This window comes from Phodopus roborovskii, unplaced genomic scaffold, assembly GCF_943737965.1.
Source record: "Phodopus roborovskii unplaced genomic scaffold, PHOROB, whole genome shotgun sequence".
Classification (NCBI taxonomy): domain Eukaryota; kingdom Metazoa; phylum Chordata; class Mammalia; order Rodentia; family Cricetidae; genus Phodopus; species Phodopus roborovskii.
Genome location: NW_026126599.1, coordinates 7,220,336 through 7,240,651, shown reverse-complemented (window position 1 = coordinate 7,240,651; position 20,316 = coordinate 7,220,336). Strand labels below are relative to the sequence as shown.

General features: G+C 40.4%; 1 protein-coding gene across 1 annotated transcript in view; it reads left to right on the top strand.

Moving 5' to 3' along the window:
* The window catches only part of LOC127237293 (cytochrome P450 3A31), a 33,834-nt gene extending 14,498 nt beyond the window's left edge, over positions 1 to 19,336 (top strand). The window contains exons 4-13 of the mRNA XM_051205485.1: positions 782 to 881; positions 3,226 to 3,339; positions 3,425 to 3,513; positions 3,811 to 3,959; positions 8,566 to 8,693; positions 9,617 to 9,686; positions 11,807 to 11,967; positions 12,657 to 12,883; positions 14,329 to 14,491; positions 18,818 to 19,336. Coding sequence (XP_051061442.1) covers positions 782 to 881; positions 3,226 to 3,339; positions 3,425 to 3,513; positions 3,811 to 3,959; positions 8,566 to 8,693; positions 9,617 to 9,686; positions 11,807 to 11,967; positions 12,657 to 12,883; positions 14,329 to 14,491; positions 18,818 to 18,913 — 1,297 coding nt within the window. The 3' untranslated portion in view covers positions 18,914 to 19,336. The remainder of the gene's footprint in view (positions 1 to 781; positions 882 to 3,225; positions 3,340 to 3,424; positions 3,514 to 3,810; positions 3,960 to 8,565; positions 8,694 to 9,616; positions 9,687 to 11,806; positions 11,968 to 12,656; positions 12,884 to 14,328; positions 14,492 to 18,817) is intronic.
* Positions 19,337 to 20,316: the final 980 nt, after the last annotated feature.

Genomic DNA, 20,316 nt, shown 5'->3' with positions numbered 1-20,316 from the left:
GTGTCCAGACCTCTCTTAACTGAGCCCATGACACTGAGCACCAAATGTCTGGTGTTTCCTGTGGCATGGGATGTTCTAAGAAGGAAAGAGTCTCCAGAGTTTAATTTTAGGCCCACTACCAGCAGGGAGGAACAGTTCCTATGAACTGAACCTTGAACCTCTGTTCAGGTGCATATTTACAGATTGTACACAAAGGTTGTGTTTGGAGTACAACATACCAAAGCCCCTTTGATCTAGTCTATGTTTCCAGGAGGAAATCATCAACCTCTGCAACTTCAGTCCTTTTGTGCACTGATTGCAGTATCCAGCAATTCAAGACTTCCAAGCAAACCTCGATAGTCTTGTGACTAAAGTCATGGAATGGATGGAAACCCCATTCAGAAAAACAACTCCTTAAGTCAAAGAAAACAGTCACTATTCTCAAGGTCTGGGTACCTTACCCAAGGTCTAAGTACCTTCAACAAACAACTGATACTTTCTGCCATTACCCTAATACAGTGAGAAGCACCTTATTCATTCTAATGTTTACCCAAGATACAATGACTCTACTAGATTCCCATTACAAACCATTTTGTCTCTAAGTGACCCATTGTGTCTTGAATGACATCCCCTGTCACTTTACAAAGACTCCATTGTCATACCCCTAAGCTAGATTGGGACCTCCTGTGACAACATACTGTATAATCAGAGTGAGGGTCACATAACATGAAAATCAAGGTCTGGATTGGGGGCTTCCACTTCAAAACCTGGCTAGGGTTAATCAGCTGTTTCCCACACACAGGTTGTTTGAAGGTCAGACACCTGTGTTAGCCATCATGGACACAGAGATGATCAAGAATGTACTAGTGAAGGAATGCTATTCTGTCTTCACAAACAGAAGGGTAGGAAACATTTTTCTTATTTAAAAAAAAAATTAAGGTTTGATTTTTTATTTTTATTTTTGTGTATATATGTGTGTGTCTACATGTATAAATGTCATATGTGCGTAGGTTACCGAGGAGGTCAAAAAAGTGGGTGCAATCCCCTGGCACTGGTGCTTGAAGCATTTGGAGGGGCCTGACATGAGTGCTGGGAATTGTACCTGAGTCCTACAAAAGAACAGCTTAAGTATTGAATCATCCACCAAGCCTCCCCTGTTTAACAATGCAAAATTTTATATTTTACTTATTGCATTTATTTCATTTGTTTGGTTTGGATTGGATTTTCAAAGACAAGAGTTTCTCTGTATAGTCTTGACTGTCCTGGAACTCACTCTGTAGACAAGACTGTCCATGAACTCATAGAGATCTGCCTGCCTCTACCTCCTGAGTTCTGGGATTAAGAGTATGCATTGCCAACTCCTGACTAATTACTAGTTTTAAAAAATGAAATACGTATAGATTCAGAGTGGCTTCCACAGTAATGTACAAGCATGGTCTGGGTTTTCACTTTGCTAATACTAATGGCTTGAGAAGCATAAGTATACTATATTATTGTAATCTAGTTAAGAAGGACACTTTCTCATCTAGATTGTGTTTACATTTCCTGTCATGGGTCTTTTCCTATGTCTGTGTGGTGCTGTACAGTTTCTCACAGGTCTATATTTGTGTGGTGACAAACTCTGAGAATACAGAGTGGCTCCTTGACCATGCAATGTGCACTTGCTAGCCCATTAGCTACCATGTATGGCCTATCTTCTTATTGCATCTCCATTTTCCTTCTCAAAGGAGTGTGTGGTCTATATTAAGTCCCATAACTATTTACCTGGCCCTTCTGTATGGGTCTGCTTCTGTACAAATTATATCCTTTCAAGATTAACTCTTAAATCTAGCTTTCTTTATGTTAACTTTGTGTGATGTATATTAATTAGTTCAATGTTCTCTTTTATTTAACCATCCCTACCCCACAGTTCTATCTGAAAATGCCTATTGGTTCTCTATTTCTACATTGTGGGTACTGGGGATTGAACTCAGGATGTTGGGCTTGGCAGCAAGCACCTTTATGTACTAAGCCATCTCTCTGGCCCTTGTTCAGCCTTTGGTCATTTGGTGAAGTTGGCTGAAGACCTAGTTTGCAGCTGCCTTTCAGAAAGTGGAAGCCACTTCCATTTCTTCCTGTTGTGCTAATTGCTTTAATATAAGGGCAGCTGGAAGACTCCACATTAGTATAAATTATAAGTGTGGAACACAGAAGGAAGATCCCACCAGGGAAATAGAATTATGTTTTCCCTTTTATCACTGCATAAAGAATTAAGAAAAAAAATCTACAGAATTATTTCTAAAAAAAATCCACAAAGAAAACAAACTAGGGACAGTGAGATGACATGGTAACTGTTGCTTATGCTTTAGGAGATCCAACTCCTCCTCTAGATTCTGAATGCACTGCACACACGTGTACATACATTCATACACACACCACAAGATATACACACATACACACAACATATATACATACACAAATACATACACCTATACATAATACATACATACAATACTAAAATAAATCTTGAAAAACCCAAAACTTCACAACTTTAAGTGTCTCTGGGCTAGGGAGATGGCTCAGTGGGTAAAGTGAGATGCTCAGCACCCAAATAAAAGCTGGGCATAGCATCAGGCATTATTTCAGAGCTGTGTTTGGAAATAGGTAGATCCTGGGGCTTGCTGCCTACCTTCTCTAGCAAAACCAGAGCCTTCAGTGAGAAACCCTGCCTCAAAAAAACCCAGTAAAACATTATAGAGGAAGATGCCAGACCTCTAGTCACTAAAGACCACACATGAGCATGCACTCTGGTACTCTAGTCTACACACACACACACACACACACCATATCAAGATATCCCTTTTTACATCACTTATGTTGTAAATACTGAGCTGGAGAACTTGTCTGATGAAAAGTTAACTTTCTAGCTGTTCTCAAGCTATTTGACATTTGCATAGCTCTGGAGAATCTATTAAGTCTTGTTCCAATCTTCATCCCTCACCCTTGGAACTAATTTTCCAACCATAGAGAGATTTACAATTAGAAGGATCCTGGAATATAAGTTTGAAAGCTCAACAGGCAGCCCAGTGAGCACCTGATCTCTTGTAGATTGTGAGGAAATTCTGACCTTTTTTTGTATCTAGCATGAGGCTTGATCCATGTCAGTAACTAATTGTTATACAGAAATCTCCACTTAGCACTTTTGCAACCATGGGAAATTCTGGACTTACACAGAGCACTATTTGTATTTTTTTGGGGGGACTGCAGGATTTGGGCCCAATGGGGATAATGAATAAAGCTGTTTCCGTGTCTAAGGATGAGGAATGGAAGAGAATTCGAACCTTGCTGTCCCCCAACTTCACCAGTGGAAAACTCAAAGAGGTGACTAAAAGGACTTCACATTGAAATATTTGTGCATCTGGAGTCTCCACTCCTAACTGTGGATGCCTTTGTGTTTTGTGCTTAGATGTTCCCCATCATTGAACAGTATGGAGATATTTTGGTGAAATACTTGAGGAGAGAGGCAGAGAAAGGCAAGCCTATCATTGCAAAGGAGTAAGTAGTGGTACACCCTCGGTGGTTCTGGGAGAGGAAGGGTAACCGGGGCAGAAGGTCATCCTTCTGTTGTCTCACATGGTCCAGCTGCTCCTTCTAACCCTTTTAGACACTAGATGACAAAATATACAGTTGAAAAAGAAACATGATAGTACCAAGTTCGCAAAGGCAGAGGATGGGTAGGAGGGGAAGGTGCTTGGTCAGTACTGAGGTGGTTGTGCCTGTCTTGCCCAAGAATGTGAATTATTCCTGGCTTCTTGCTGCAAGTGATAAACTTCTATGTCTCTCTCTTCTCAGAGTGTTTGGTGCCTACAGCATGGATGTGATCACAAGTACATCATTTGGTGTAAACGTTGATTCCCTCAACAACCCAAAGGACCCTTTTGTGGAAAATGCCAGGAAGCTCATAAGATTTGATTTTTTTGATCCAATAATAATGACAGCAGGTATGTTTGATGGTTCTTCTGCCTTTTGACCCACTGATCTTGAATGTGGCCATGTTTATCAATTCTGCCTTTGTCTTCCACACTTACCAAAAACTAATAGCTCTATTGATATACAATTCACCTGACTTGTTATTCACAATCTTATTGGGTCATTCTTCAAGGCACAGCCTAGTTTCAGGAGGTCCCATTTATTAACTGTTGATCTCAGTGTATGTACTCACTGATACATGGATTTTAGACATAGAGCAAAGGGTCACCAGCCTATAATACACACTGCCAGAGAAACTAGAATACAAGGAGGATTCTAAGAGATTCATACAAAGTCCCTCACATAAGGGGAAAGGATCAAGATCTCCTGAGCATATTGGGAGAGGTAGGGAGCAGTGCGTGGAGAGGGAGTTAGGAAAAAGAGAAGGGGAGGAGAGGAGAATATGTGGGACCAGGAAAGGGACAAATAGACAAGAGCAAAAAAAGAGATGACATAATAGAGGGAGCCATTATAGGTTTGAAAAGAAAACTGACTCTAGAGAAATGTCCAGAGATCTACAAGTGTGACCCCAACTAACAATCTGAGCAATAGTGGAGAGGCTACCTTAAATGCCCTTCTCTGATAATGAGATTGATAACTAACTTATCTGCCATCATAGAACCTTCATCTAGTAGCTGATGGAAACAGAAGCAGACACCCACAGCTAAACACTTAGCTGAACTCCTGGAATCCAGCTGCAGAGAGGGAGAAGTGATAAGAAAAGGGGTCAAGACCAGGCTACAGAAGCCCACAGGCAGCTGACCTGAACAAAGGGGATCTAATGGATCCCCAGACTGATAGCTGGGAAACCAGCATTATACCAACTCAGCCCCCTGAACATGAGTCTCAGTTAGAAGGCCTGGGCAGTCTAAGGGACCTCTGACAGTGGAACCAGAATGTATCCCTGGTGCTGGAAAGGACTTCGGGAGCCCATTTCCCATGGAGGAATACTCCCTTAGCCTAGAGGCAGGAGGGAGGGCTTAGACCCTACTCCAAATGACTTGACAGATTTTGATGGGCCCTCCTGGAAGGCATCACCCTCCCTGTGGAATGGGTGGAGAATGGGATGGGAGGGGGTCAGAGGGAGGAGCGAACAGGAAGAAGGAAGTGAGGGAGAAAGTACTGGGATCAATATGTAAAATAAGAAAAAATAATGAATATACGTATTTTTTAAAGGCACAATCCAATGTTTTTAGTGCATTCAAAAAGACATGCGCCCCTTACTTTTGTTTTAGAACTTCATTTTTCTTTTAGACAGGATCTCATTGTGTAGCACCAGCTGACCTGGACCTTGCTGTGTAGACTGGACTGGCCTAGGACTCACAGTGATTCACCTACCTCTACCTACAAAGGTGTAAGCCACCACTCCTGGCTTTGTTTTAGAATTCTTTTATATATCCTTTGACAATATCATATAGGTATACAATCTATCGTGATTATACCCACCAGTAACACTCAACTCCCACTTCCCTCCGACAGCCCAACACATCTTCCTCTCAACTTATTTCCCTTCCTCTTTTTGGTCACCCATTGAGTCCAATCAGTGCTGCCTGCTAGGATGCTGACCAGCATGAGTGGGCCATGCAATGTCCAGGACATGGCATTTCACACCAACCCTCCCTGGCTCTTACTTTATTCCCACATTCTCTTACATGATGCTCCTTGAGCCTTGAGTGGTGGGATTGTTGATATATATAGATGCTCCATGTAGCACTCAGCACTCAGCAGTCACTTATTCTCAGCACTTGGATCACTCAAGAATCTGCTTTGACGATGGTCTACATGGCTCATTACCAATGTCACCTGAAGGGAACTTTGTTCTAGCCATGTTGTACATTTGCACCATCATCCTTCAATCAGCCCTGACCTACACGACCACCAATTTATTTTCTGTGTATCTGCATATTCTGGATATTTCACATCAATGGGATCATAGTCTATGCCATCTCTGTGGCAGGTCTTTGTCATTTAGCTAAATATTTCATGAAGCAAGCATCACTGTCTCCCATGTCTATCAATGAGTAACATTCCACATACATTGATGGACACTGAAGTTAGCATTATATGTCTGCTGTGAAATTTGCTGCTATGAGCATTTGAATACAAGGTTATGTTTGAATATTTATGTTTTGAAGGTATAGTTTCCTAATTGTTGATCCTGAGTCACAATATAACCCATTTTAACATATTAAACAATAGAGCATGCATTTTCCACAGTAACTGCAGCATTTTATATGTCTTCTGGAAAAGCAGAAGAGTTCCAGGTCCTCCATGCTCCACTTGGCTCTCCCATGACTTTGATCATTTCCATTAGTGGATACCCTGCAGATTGGACTTGAGGTTTTGATTAGCATTTCCCTAGTCCTAATGCAATTATAAAACAAAGTTAGATGATTTAATATCTGCCTTTCTACCATCTCTCTTGCACAGATGAAATGTTTTAATATTTATGAAAGATTTACTTATTTTTATGTTATGTGTATGAGTGTTTTACCTGCAGGTATGTGTATGCATGCATGAAGTGCCTGTCTAAACCATAAGAGGGCATTAAATCCCCTGAAATTGAGTACCAGATAGTTGAGAGCAGCGACATGGGTGCTACTCAAAACCTGTGATCACTCAGCAGTCAGTGCTAACTGCTGAACCATCTCTCCACCCCTGTAGTATTTTATTGTGTATGTGCTGGGTACAATTAGCAGTGGTGCATCCTTTATAATTTTAATACTTTCTCTGTCAATTACTTTTCCATATATAGCTCATGTGTCCTTCTGCCTACATCCATCTTTCCTCGACACCTAATATCATACTCCCTTGGTCTCCTTTTAAGAATCATCCCATATCCACACTTATATGTGCTCACATATTTACATTTATTTATTATAGGCTAGACTCTGGAAGTGAGGGAGATTGAGTGATTTTTTTTTCTTTATTTCTGAGTTTGGGCCACCTGTCTTTGAGCTTGGCTTTAAAGGGGTGCTGGGTACAGAATTCATGTTTTGTACTTGCATGGCAAGCATTTTATCAATGAATCATCTCCCCATTTAGTTGTTTTAATTTTTTATTTTGTAATGCAAAGTTTGATGATTTTAGATTTTAAAAATGAAGGCTGTAAACCTAAGGTTATACTCTACTTGGTCCACTAAAACACAAATAATGACATGGAGACTTGTTATTAGTTATGAAAGTTTGGCCTCACTTTAGGCTTGTTTCCAACTAGCTCTTATAACTTAAATTAATGTGTTTCTATTAATCTATGTTCTGCCATGTGACTCATTACCTCTCTCCCATACTATAAACCAACTCCCCATTCACAACCCCCAACCCTGTGTCTTGCTGGTGAAATCCACCCTTCTTCTTCCCAAGTTTACTCTCTCCTTCCTGTCCTCTCTATTAACCTGTCCTAGCTATTAACCATTCAACTCTTCATTAAACCAATCAGAAGGTGCCTAGGCACTTTGTACAAAAAGATTATCCTGCAGATAATCGGTTTCTGTCCTACCGAGTCCCACTGGCATTTAGTCCCAAATAAACACACAGAAGCTTTTATTAATTATAAACTGTTTCGCCAATGGCTCAGGATTCTTACTGGCTAGTTCTCTCTTAATTATTAATCTGTGTATCTCAGTGTGGTTGTAGCTTACTGGTGATGCCCAGGCCTCTTGCCTCCTCGGCAGCTACATGACATCATTCTGACTCCATCTACTACCTTTCGCGATCCCTGTTTGGATTTACTGCCTGGTTAAATCATGTCTGTCAATTGGCCAAAGCAGCTTTTTTCATCAACCAATACAAGATAATATGCATTCACAGCATACAGAAGGACAACCCCCATCATTATCCTCCCTGGACCTTTTCTCTACACAATCTTGATTATCTTTATTTCATACCCTCTCTCAAGACATTTTCCATTCTTTTCCTCCTTCAAAGAGATCCCAAAATATCATAATGCTAGCCAAGCACTCCACAATGAAACTATATCTCAACAAATTTTCCAAACATCTTCTGGAGTTCTTCGACCTATTGGTTATTTAATACGAGTGTATAGATTAATTTGCACATACTTCTGACTTTCCAAATATCCTTTCTAGTGCTAGATTTGATTTTATCAAGCCAATTGACACCAAATGTTATCTTGGCTTAACTTTCTTTATTATTTATGTATATGCTTTTAACTTTTATTTATTCATTTATTTATTTCTGTGGCATGTGCAGACCAGAGGACAACTTACAGTAGCTTGTTCTCTCCTTCCACAGTATGGAATACAGGATCAAACTCAGGTTATTAGGCTTGTCTGCAGGGACCTTTTAGCTGTTGAATCATGTCAAAGGACCTTGTCTGTACTTTCTGAATCCACAAGCACTACAGGAACAGAGTTAAATCCCAAGAGTCAGATTTGTTCCTCTGGCTATTCCAAAGCACAGAAGGAGCATTATGGTGGTGACACATTGTGAACAAGGTCACAAAGAGAATGGCTTCTTATTGAGACACTAATAACTTATTCTTTAGATTGCTGCATGATTTCTCTAGATGAAACTTGTGTTTCCACTAAAATTTATTTTTTAATCTATCCTTTCTAGTACTCTTTCCATTCCTCACCCCAATATACGAGAGGTTACATATATCAATATTCCGAAGAGATTCCATAGCATTTTTCAAAAAATTCGTGGAGAGAATGAAGGAAAATCACTTGGACTCTAAACAGAAGGTAAAAGTAGTGGTGTCATGAGAGGCCAGGGTTTGATAACATGTTGGGCTGTGAATATGTGAGCTGTGGGCTTCCTTTCAGCTGTCACTAAAGCAGATAGAGAAGGCTAGATTGAGAGAGTAAGGGAGAGAGAGTGTGTGTTGAAGAGAATTTTAATATTTCTGAGAGAGGAGAAATTGGAGTTTTGGAAAGCTAATTGTGAATAATCCAGGAATTAACACTTAGCAAAAGGAATGAAAACAACAGTGCCCTGCATAAGGACTGAAATTAAGAAGAAAGACACAAGACCTACACAAGATCAAGACCACCAAATCTCCAGCATAGGTGAGAGAGGGCAGGTCCAAGCCCCACCCCTTACTGGAAACTATTGGTAGTTTATGGCTGCAGAAGGAGGACACCAGTAGTTTGTCCATGCGCCAGTGGATGCCCCATAACCAGACACATATGGGCAGCACCAGTTGGACTCAGTGGGTTATTTATAAAGAAGACGTCATGAGGTTTGGAGAAAGAAATGTTATGAGGGATACAGAAGGGTTCAAATGGAGAAAATGGTGGTGTGGGTATGACCATATCTCATTATATACATGTATGGAATTCTCTAAGAATAGATAAAAATGATTAAAAGGGAGGGAAATACTATTTTAATCTCCTTCAAAAACATTTTCAACAAATCAAAGTTATTGTTTAAAATTGTGTCTATTGTAATTTACTGGAAAAGTGGTTGATGTGGTAGCTGGATTGCTTCCTGGTTTAGACACTGGTGCTTTTGTTCTTTGATGCCTTAAGCAACACTAGGCATGTCTGTGAATTTAAGGGAGCTATGTTCTCAGAAAGGAGGTTAAGCTTCTGCCACCCCGATCCACCTCTGACCTCTAACCTCACCATTGACCTTCTATTTCTGCAACTTCTCTTTCTGCTTCCAGCACCGAGTGGATTTCCTTCAGCTGATGATGAACACACATGACAATTCCAAAGACAAAGAGTCTCACAAAGGTAATCAAGGACTCCCTGCCCTATGGACAAGGAAGCTCTAGAGGAGCGGTCAGGTCTCTCAGAAAATCTGTGGGAAGGTTTTCTAGCAGAAGAATACCTCTGTCAAGTTGCTGAAAGGACACGGCTATTATCTACATGGAATTTTCTAGAAGCACATGGGCATAAGTTTGTTCCAAACATGAAGGGTAGTCATGATGGAAGTCATCAGTGGTCTCTGTGTGTTACCTAGGTCTGCACAGGTGCTGTTTCTGTCTTTCCCAGCATACTGACTGGGAACTCTGCCTAGATATCCCCCATCCAGGCAGGAGACACATACCCACACAGTATTGATGATTTCTGGGAGCCCCTGGTGGACATGTGTCATCTTCCTTAATCTATGGTAAAGATTTGCTTTTCTTTGTGCATTGAATAAGTGGCATCTGGTAACTGCCTCTTTGTACAAACACATGCTTTATCCTAATTGTTTTACACACCTAAAAATCACTTATAGATTTTTTTATCTTTTTCAAGTGGTATATGCATTATGTGCATGTGTGTGTGGAAGGCATCAAGTATCTTCCTCAATCACTCTCTGCCTGATTCCTTCAAGACAGGGTCTTTTTATTCAACCTGGAGCTAGGCTGAGAGCCAGCCAGTACCAATGATCCACAGAGTTGGGGCTACAGGGGAGTGCTACCACACTTGGCTTTTTACTTGGGGACTGAGGATTCAAACTCAGGTCCTCTTGTTTGTGCAGCAAGTGCTTTTACCCACTGAGCCATCTTTCTAGCCTCCTGTCCACAGCTGTTTTAATTTAAAATCATTATTACTATTATGGTTGCAAAAATTTGCAGACCTAATTCTACCAGTGTGCATTAGTAGCTAATGTAAAGGGAGTATTCTATTCTTACATATTTGCTTAATTCTAGTATATACCATTGCATGCATGCATATATATATACATATACACACATATATGTATATATATATTTATTACATAATCTTCTATGTCCCCAAATTTGTTTTATAAAGTCATCATGTATTTTGTGTTTCGAATTCTCTCCAGTTTGTACATTTGAAACCCTTTCATGTGATCACCTAACTTCAAATTCTTCTATTCCTCCTTCTCCTTTAGAGACTGGGCCTCATACAACCCAGGCTAACTGCACATTCATAGTGTGCCTGAGGATGACCTTTTAAATTCTATGCTACCATGCCTGGTTAGAACACTGCTGGGGACTGAATCCTGGGTTTTATGCTTCCAGGCTAGCTCTCTACCTACTGAGTGATGTATCTTCAGCCCTTCTGTTTCAATTTTGGTTGTTAAAATAGTTACTAATTTTTAAAAAATACCAACTGGTTGTTAGTTTCTAGTACAGATTTAATTTAGTACCAAGGACTTACACTAATTGGGAGGAAAAAAATTACCAATAACTGAGTCACAGCACCCATGCCTGTGGTTCCAGTCTATGAGCTCCAAAGCCATCTTCTGCTCTCCATGGGCACTTGTACACCTGTACATGCACACACATAAAAAATAAAAACTAAAGCCAGGTGGTGGTGGCACACACCTTTAATCTCAACACTTGGGAGGGGAAGACAGGTTGATCTCGGTGAGCTCGAGGCCAGCCTGTTCAACAAAGGAAGTTCTAGGACTGCCAGGGCTACATAGAGAAACCCTGTCTCAAAAAATTTTTTAAAAAATCTTAAGATCTAACAGAGGACTGGAGTTCAGTTCCCAGCACCTACAGCTCACAAACTTCCAAAACTCCACTTGTAAGGGATTAGATGCCCTCTTCTGGACTCCATGGGCACCCCACACACACATACGGCAACCCTCCAGACAGACACAAATACACATAAATAAAAACTAAAAATGAGTCTTGGAAACAGAATGAACAACACATCTCAAAGTTGCCCACTGATGGTGAGGATCAGAGCATAAACCCTGGGGTGTCCTGGCTGAAGCAGTCTTCCCCTTCTCTGGCTGTGTCACATGGATGGCAGTGTGACAACAGTCCCAGGGTACTGAACTGCTTCTCCATATTTATCTCTGGGGAACAGGAGCCTCCTTTCATGTTCTCCTCATCTCTTCTGTGATGGTCCATTCTGACTTTTCTGAAATATTTTCTTACTTTCAGCTCTATCTGACATGGAGATCCTAGCCCAGTCAATTATCTTTATTTTTGCTGGCTATGATACCACCAGCAGCACACTTGCCTTCGCCCTGTATCTACTGGCCACTCACCCTGATATACAGAAGAAACTACAGGAGGAGATTGACGTCACTCTGCCCAATAAGGTGACTGGATGGTGATTGGAATAGGAGGGAGGAGACACTTTCTCATCTCTGGCTCTGTGTGTGTGTGTGTGTGTGTGTGTGTGTGTGTGTGTGTGTGTGTGTGTGCGCGCGCGCTTTCTCGCTGAAATTGGAGATCATCAATTTGGCTAGACAGTCTGGCCAATGATCACCAAACATGCCCAGTATCTGCTCCCACACATGCCTCTTTCACTGCTGTTATTATAGATGTGTGTCATCGTGTCTAGCTTTATGAATGGTGTGTATGTGAACTCACACATTCATAGTAGACATGTCACTAATTGAGACATTTTAAGCCCCAAGTGATAGTTAAGTATTCTAACCACCTTGAAAGGGCTGGTAGATGACTCTGTGGTTAAGAGCACTGGCTGCTCTTTTGGAATATCCAACCAGGTTTGATTCACAGCACCCAAATGACTGCATTGCCAGTTGCAAGGGATCTGACTCCCTCTTCCAACTTCTGTAGGCACTGCTCTCATGTGCACAAATGCATATGTATGCAAAAATGCCTACACATATAAAAAAAAACAATTTAAAACTATAAAATGTGTTGTAAGTGCTTAGGACCTTTGTAATGCTGGTGTCAGAAACTTTGGAGCTACTGAGAACTCACAGATCCAGCCAAAAATTAATCTAAACTCCCAGAACAAATCTTTTTTGTTTCTTCCCAGGCACGTCCCAACTATGATAAAGTGATGGAGATGGAGTACCTGGACATGGTGTTGAAAGAAACCCTCAGATTATACCCAATTGCTAACAGAATCGAGAGAATCTGTAAACAGGATGTGGGAATGGATGGTGTGCTTGTTCCCAAAGGTTCAGTAGTGACTATACCAGTTTTTGCTCTTCACCATGATCCACAGTACTGGCCAGAGCCTGAGGGATTCCACCCTGAAAGGTACCAGGATCCCAGGAGTGGGAGCCCACTCTGACATACTAACCTGTTTATGCTAAAATATCTTGTGGGAAGATGATCTAAATGTAATTTTACATCTATTTGCATTCTATGGAGAGACTGAAAGAGAAAGCAAAGAAAAAAGAGGAGAGGGAAAGAGAAAGACAGGAAGAAAATGTGAGGATTACATACAGACTGTCTTATCCTCCTTCCTCAAATAAAACATGACCAACTTAAGAATAAGGAAAGAACCCACTTCCTTCAGCTGGCTCACATGAGATTTTCTGTCATGTCATGGAGACCAACATCATCCTGAAAGGACTTTTCGAGTTTAAAGATATGTCCCCTCCATTTTTACTTTTTATTCTTTGGCAATTGCATGCATGGATGCTATATTTTGGTCATTTTCACTTCACCTTGCCCTGTCTCTTCTCCCTCCCACTCACGTTGAATCCTACTTATCCCCATGCAATCTTCCTCCTCTTTTCATGGCTCCTGTTCCCTTGTGACTCAGGAATTTAATTAGGGTTGCTTGCATAAGCAAAGGTATAGGAGTTATTTACTGGAGAATGGACAACTCACCTGTAGATACACAATTGAAGAGAAACTTCCCTCTACCCCAGGAATCATTTATTGTCAATAGCTCTTTAGGGAGATGGCACCTCATGAACTCCCTCTCCCATCCATGATGGAATGTATCTACATGGGTCTAGCCTTGTATAGGCAATCACAGCTCCTGAGAGTTCGTGAGTACAATGGATTGTCATGTCCAGTTGATAATGTTTCACACCACCCCTTTCATTTCCTGGCTCTTACATCATGTTGCCCCCTCTTCTGAGATGCTCTCTAAGTCTTGTAGGGAGTGATTTAGATGTCCCATTAATCAGTGAGCTCTCCACCAATGCACACTTTCAGCAACCTGACCAGGTATGGGTCTCTGTGTTAACGGTCTCCCATTGCAAGACCAAGGCTGAAAGCAACACTAATGTTTGCATATAAACATAAATATTTAGAAGACAGTTTAATACCATGTCCTACTTAGCAAAACAACAGATTCTCTGACAGACCCCATGACTACCAAAGCTATTGGATTTCGACCAGATTTTCAGTACCAGGCATTAATTCACCCTGTAAATTGGAACTCCAATCAGACAGTTGGTAGGTTACCCCTGCCACAAAACACCACTATTACACTAGTGGGCACATAGGGTGCATTTTCTTTCAAAAAAACATTTGTCTTATCTACCATATAGAAACTCTTTTAGGAAAAGGGGGTGGAAAGGACCTTTAGTGTATAATTTCTTAGAGCCAAATACCTAGAAGCACAAGTTCAGTGACCATTTCCCAAACTCTTTATATGTTACTGGTTAGACATCTGAAGGCAAATTCATGTATGTAGCTCTTATGCTTGTACCCTTTCTTGACTTATCATTACTGTGTGTCTCCAGGTTCAGCAAGGAGAACAAGGGCAGCATTGATCCTTATGCATTCCTGCCCTTTGGGATTGGACCCAGGAACTGCATTGGCTTCAGGTTTGCTCTCATGAACATGAAACTTGTTCTCACGAAAGTCCTGCAGAACTTCTCCTTCCAGCCTTGTAAGGAAACACAGGTGAGGGAAAAACTATCTCTGTAAACAATATTGGGAGGGGGACATTTTTTTTTAACTGAAGGGTCTGTGTATAAAAACAAATTGCTTGTTTGAGGTTTGCTAATTTGCTTTGTAGCCAAATGAGATATTTGTATCTAGGCAGAAGCCAAGAGACCTTTGGGTGTGTGTCAATATAGAGTAAAATTGTAGCATTATGGGGAGTTAGTGAAGATCAGTATGACAGGATTATATGCATTCTGTTTGAAGCTCCAGTCATGTCCACTGGAGATTGGATATGTCATGTGCCATCAAGAGGTGCAGTGACCATGTCTTCGTGTTTGTTGGGTGGTGCACTCTTCTTTATGAACTCACAGAAGCTGTCCTCTAACAGTCTTGTCAACCACTGGCCTCACATCAGAATCACCTGAGGAGATTTACAACTCATATGTGAGGTCTGAGAAATTTCTCAGTTGGCAAAGTGCTTACCTAGCACAGCTTTGGTGCCCATCCCCACAACTGCATGAATTAGCTATGATGATGCATACCTGAAATCTCTGCACTCAAGAGATGGGGACAAGAGGATCATAAATACAAGTAATCCTTGGCCACTTATTGAATTTGAAACCAGCATGGGCTACATGACACCCATACCAAAAACAAAAACAAAAACTCATGATGCCTGGTCATTTCTGAAATCCTAAAATAAGTTAACCAGAGTGTGGCTTTGAAAGCTCACCTCTGACTTCCCATATGATGCTGAGTTGAGAATTGTTTCCTTAAAACACAAATGCTAGGGCTCAGTGGTTAAGAACACTATCTGCTTTTACTAAGAACCTGAGCCCAGAGCCCCATGGTGGCTCACAACCATTTGTAACTCCAGTTCCAGAGCCCCTGATAATCCTTCTCTGGCCTCTGTTGAGACCTCAGACATATGGTATACATACACATATGCAAGTAAAACACTAAGGAACATAAAATAAGAAGAAATAAATATTTGAAAGTTTATGTTTATGATGAACTCCAACTTTATGGGGCATCTTGATGGTTCTGCCTCACTTCTCATGAGCTCTGCTGCAAAATAAAAGGTTGCTGTAATATTTCCATAAATCATGTATCCTTCCCCCCCACTTCATATTCCACTTTCATACTTCAAATTCTTGTTCATTGCCCAAATAAATATTTCTCTTAGGTTTCTTTCCTCATTTACATTATATGTTACTTTTGGCTTCTACTACTTTTATCACCTATGCTAATATTTTGTTCTTTTTATATAAATTTTTATTTAAATTTGAAACAAGCTTGTTTTACATGTCAATCCCAGTTCCCGCACCCTACTGCCCTCCCCTTTTCCCCACCTCCACCAACTCCCCTCTCATTCCCTTTCTGCTTCCCAGGGAGGGTGAGGCCTTCCATGGGGAGGCTTCAAAGTCTATCATATCATTTGCAGCAGGGCCTAGGCCCTCCCCCATGTGTCTAGGCTGAGAAAGTATCCCTCTATGTGGGGTGGGCTCCCAAAGTCCATTCGTATACTAGGGATAAATACTGATCCACTACCATAAGCCGCATAAACTGCCCAGTCCTCCCAACTAACACCACATTCAAGGAATCTGGGTCAGTCCTATGCTGGTTTCCAGGCTATCAGACTAGAGGCCATGAGCTTCCACTTGTTCAGGTCAGTAGTTTCTGTGGGTTTCTCCAGTCTGGTCTTGACCCCTTTGCTCATCACTCCTCCCTGTCTGCAACTGGATTCCAAGAGTTCATTATCAGGGAAGGGCATTTAAGGTAGCCTCTCCATTATTGTTTAGATTGTTAGTTGGTGGTCATCCTTTTAGATCTCTGGACATTTCCCTAGTGCTAGATTTCTCTTAAAACCTAGAATGGCTCCCTCTATTATGGTATCTCTTTTCTTGCTTTCCTCTATTCTTTCCCTGACTCAATCTTCCTGCTCCTTCATGCCCACCTCTCCCCCTCCTCTTCCCCTGGACTCCATCTCCCCTTCCCCCATGCTCCCAATTAGCTTGGGAGATCTTGTCCCTTTCCCCTTCTCTGGGGGGACCATGTACGTCTCTCTTAGGGTCCTCTTTTTTCCTAGCTTTTCTGGTGGTGTGAATTGGAGGCTTGTGATCCTTTGCTCTATGTCTGAAAACCATATATGAATGAGTACATACCATGTTTGCCTTTTTGTTACTGGGTTCCCTCACTCAGGGAAGTTTCTTCTAGTTCCATCCATTTGCCTGCGAATTTCACTATTCCATTGGTTTTTTTCGGCCGAATAGTAAGTACTCCATTGTGTAAATATGCCACATCTTCTTTATCCATTCTTCAGTTGAGAGGCATCTAGGTTGCTTCCAGGTTCTGGTTATTACAAATAATGCTGCTAATATTTTGTTCTTACAGCCTCCAGTTTAGTTATTCTCTTTCTCCCAGTATTGAAGGGCACCCACTCTCTTTTCTACATCACCTCCCATTATTCCATCTACAAATTCCAAATGGTTCTTTGTGGAGAGTTTGAGCATTGAAAGCCTTCAGAAAATGTTCTGAAGTATAGTTTACAATTATAGTATTCTGTTATGAAAACATTAGACTAATTAAACAATGAACAGATAACACTTACATATTTATTTTATGCACATCATTTTCTATGCATCCACGGAAAAAAACATGTATACTACTTAAATTTTTAAAACAAGGTGGTACAATTAGAGAAAGCATTTACATTTTCCTGAACACATGTTCTTATTTCTTGCAAAGGAATGGATATAATATTCGGGATGTGTGTATTTAGAATGTGGCTTCTCTTTGTCAATTAGTTTTATTCCTGGGATGGGACTGTTTGTTCTGTGAGTTGTGGTTAAGGCAGTTATGTGGCTTTATGCACACACAACCTCACTTATGTTACTTCCTGCTCAGTAAGCACTTGTGTATGTGGTTATGTTTGTTTGTTTGTTTGTTTGTTTGGAGGTTTTTGTTTTCATTTTTTGAGACAGGGTTTCTCTGTATTGCATTGGAACCTGTCCTGGAACTTGTCTGTAGACCAGGTTGGCCTTGAACTCATAGAGATGTGCCTGCCTCTGCCCCCTGAGTGTTGGAATTAAAGGCGTGCACCACCAACACCTAAGCATTTAAATCATAAGCATGTACAGGGATTTAGACAGACAAACCAAGACTCAAGTTTTGAGAGCAACCTGTCATGGGGAAGATACTCTCTCAAGTTCCAGTCATCTTAAAATTGGCACTTCTCTATCTCTATAACAATTTTGTTCCCCTTCATTCTCCTATATGTCCATAAGATTAATCCACTGGAGGCTTTCCCCCTTCATCAACAAATAGCATGAGGCTAAAGCATCATTGAAAACACTGTAGGATTCAGAATTCTTCATTCAAATCATCCTTGAAAGCAAAGAATAAATGCTGGGAAAGCAAGCAAATATTTGAGTCCTCCTAAAGATTTGTCCAACTGTAGTGGTGGCATATGATCTAGGAGCTGAGGACTGTTCATAGAAGTGAAATGTATTCATGCAGGATTAATTTGCAAGTGTCAACAAACCAAAAATCACTTTTCAGAACTAAAAGAAAATTACATAATAACTAAGAATAGGGCTCACATACTTAAACTCACCAGGCTTAGTGACACATGAATTTAGTCCCAGACTCAGTAGGCAGAGACAGTTGGATCTCTGTGAGTTCAAGGCCAACATGGTCTACATGTTGAGCTGCAGGTCAGCACTAGCTACAGAATAAGACACTGTCTTGAAAAAAAAAATCAAACCAAAGATAAATTGAACTAGTCTGTTTTAGTTTAAAGTGGCACAGAATGTGGGTCCTTAGATAGCTCAATTGGTAAAGTGGAGGACTATAGTCAGATCTTCCAAGTATCCTTAGATCAGTGGTGGGGAACACACATTTAATCCCAGCATGTGGGAGACAGAGGCAGGTGGGTCTCTGTGAGTTTGAGGCCAGCCTGGTCTACAGGATGAATACCAGGACAGGCTCCAAAGCTACACAGAGAAACCCTGTCTCCAAATAAATAAATAAATAAATAAATAAATAAATAAATAAATAAAAATAAAGTAGCATAAAACAGAAATAATATAAACAAACATGACTTCATCTCAGGCCCTGTATATAGTAGATTCTCAATAAATATATTACCTTATCCATATTTGGATGCGTGTTTTCACCATCTAATTGACACAGCTTGAAAAAAATATGGAAGTCAAAGCATATGACCCAAAATTCAGCTTAGAAATACCTGCAAACAACATCATCATGAATATCTTCTACTTTACTTTAGGGGTTGTTGTTGGTTCACCCAATGATTCTCAGTATTTTCCTCCACTGTTGTAGATACCTATAGAATTAAGCAGAGAACTAATTCTACAACCAGAAAAACACATTGTTCTAAATGTTGTGCCACGAGATGTGATCACAACCGGAGCATGACTTTCCCTCAAGAACTTCTCCTATGTTCCTTGAGAAGGTGGTGTCTAAGAACATTGGAAACTTTAACTTACTTCATGAGTCAAATCCAGATGAAGATGAGGCTAATCAACTGACTCTGATGGATGGTTATGGATTCAGTACACCCATTGATCTTTCTCGGTGTCAATACAGAGTACCATCTAAAGTAAAGGAAATGACTAAGTCAATTGACAGAATGAGAAATTCATCTTCTCTGGACCTCATGAGACCATCTACATCCATATCTGGTTGTCTCCATCAAATTATTTGAGTTCTTTGAAAAGTAACCATGTCTCTGCAATTTGATCAATCAATTTTTAATGAAAATGTGAAATATTGTAACATTTCTAATTGTAAAATTGTTATATCTTCTAGTGCCAATATTCTACAATAATATTATACTGAAAATATAATATCTGTTTTATTTTTTAACCCAATTTAAAAATATTTCATATTCTTTGAGAGTTTCATACAATGTATTTTAATTATATTAATTCCTTCCTCCATCTTCTTCCAGATAATTCTCTACCTCCCCTCCTATACAGCTTTACATTATCTCCCACTGTTTCAAGACAAAATTAAACAAAATAAAAAACCATGGAGTCCATTTCATGTTAGATAACAATTCCTGAGGGTGAGGCCTACCCTGGAGTATAGTTGACAAACCCAGTGTCACCCCATTGATGAAACCTGACTCTCCTCATCTCAGTAACTATCAATTGACAGTACCTCCTTGGCTAAGGATAGAACTCTGAGCTCCTCTACACTAAGATTTTGCATGGTTTGAGCTTGTGCAGATCTTGTGAATTCTATCCCAGCCTCTGTGAATGCATATGTGCATCTGCCATACTGTGTCTGGAAAATGATGTTTCCTTGAAGTCGTTCATTACCTCTGGCTCTTACAATCTTTCTGTCTTCTATCCACATAGATCCCTTGAGGGGACAGATATCATATAGCCAACCTCGTCTGAGCTGAGCTTTCCAAAGTCTCTTCCTTTCTTCATGTTAACAAGTTGTAGTTTTCTTGCTGATTATTACCTACTACAAGAAGAAGCTTCTCTGATGAAGGTTAAGTGATTCGCTATTTGATGGATACAGCAGTATGTCATTAGAAACCTCATTACTGCTATGTTCATTTAATAGATTAGTAGTAGTAGGAATTCTCCTTGGACTCAGGATTTCTCTAGTCTCAGGTTCTTGGCCTTATTGACAGTGTTGGGAATGGGTTTCCTCTCACGGAGTTGGCCTGAAATCCAATTTTAAAAGTGGTTTGTTATTCACATAGCATTTGTGCCACAATTTCACCAGTTCTCATTACTTTCAGATAGGTCATTATTATAGCTTACATGGTTTTCAGTTGGGTGAGAATGTTAAGTACTATTCTC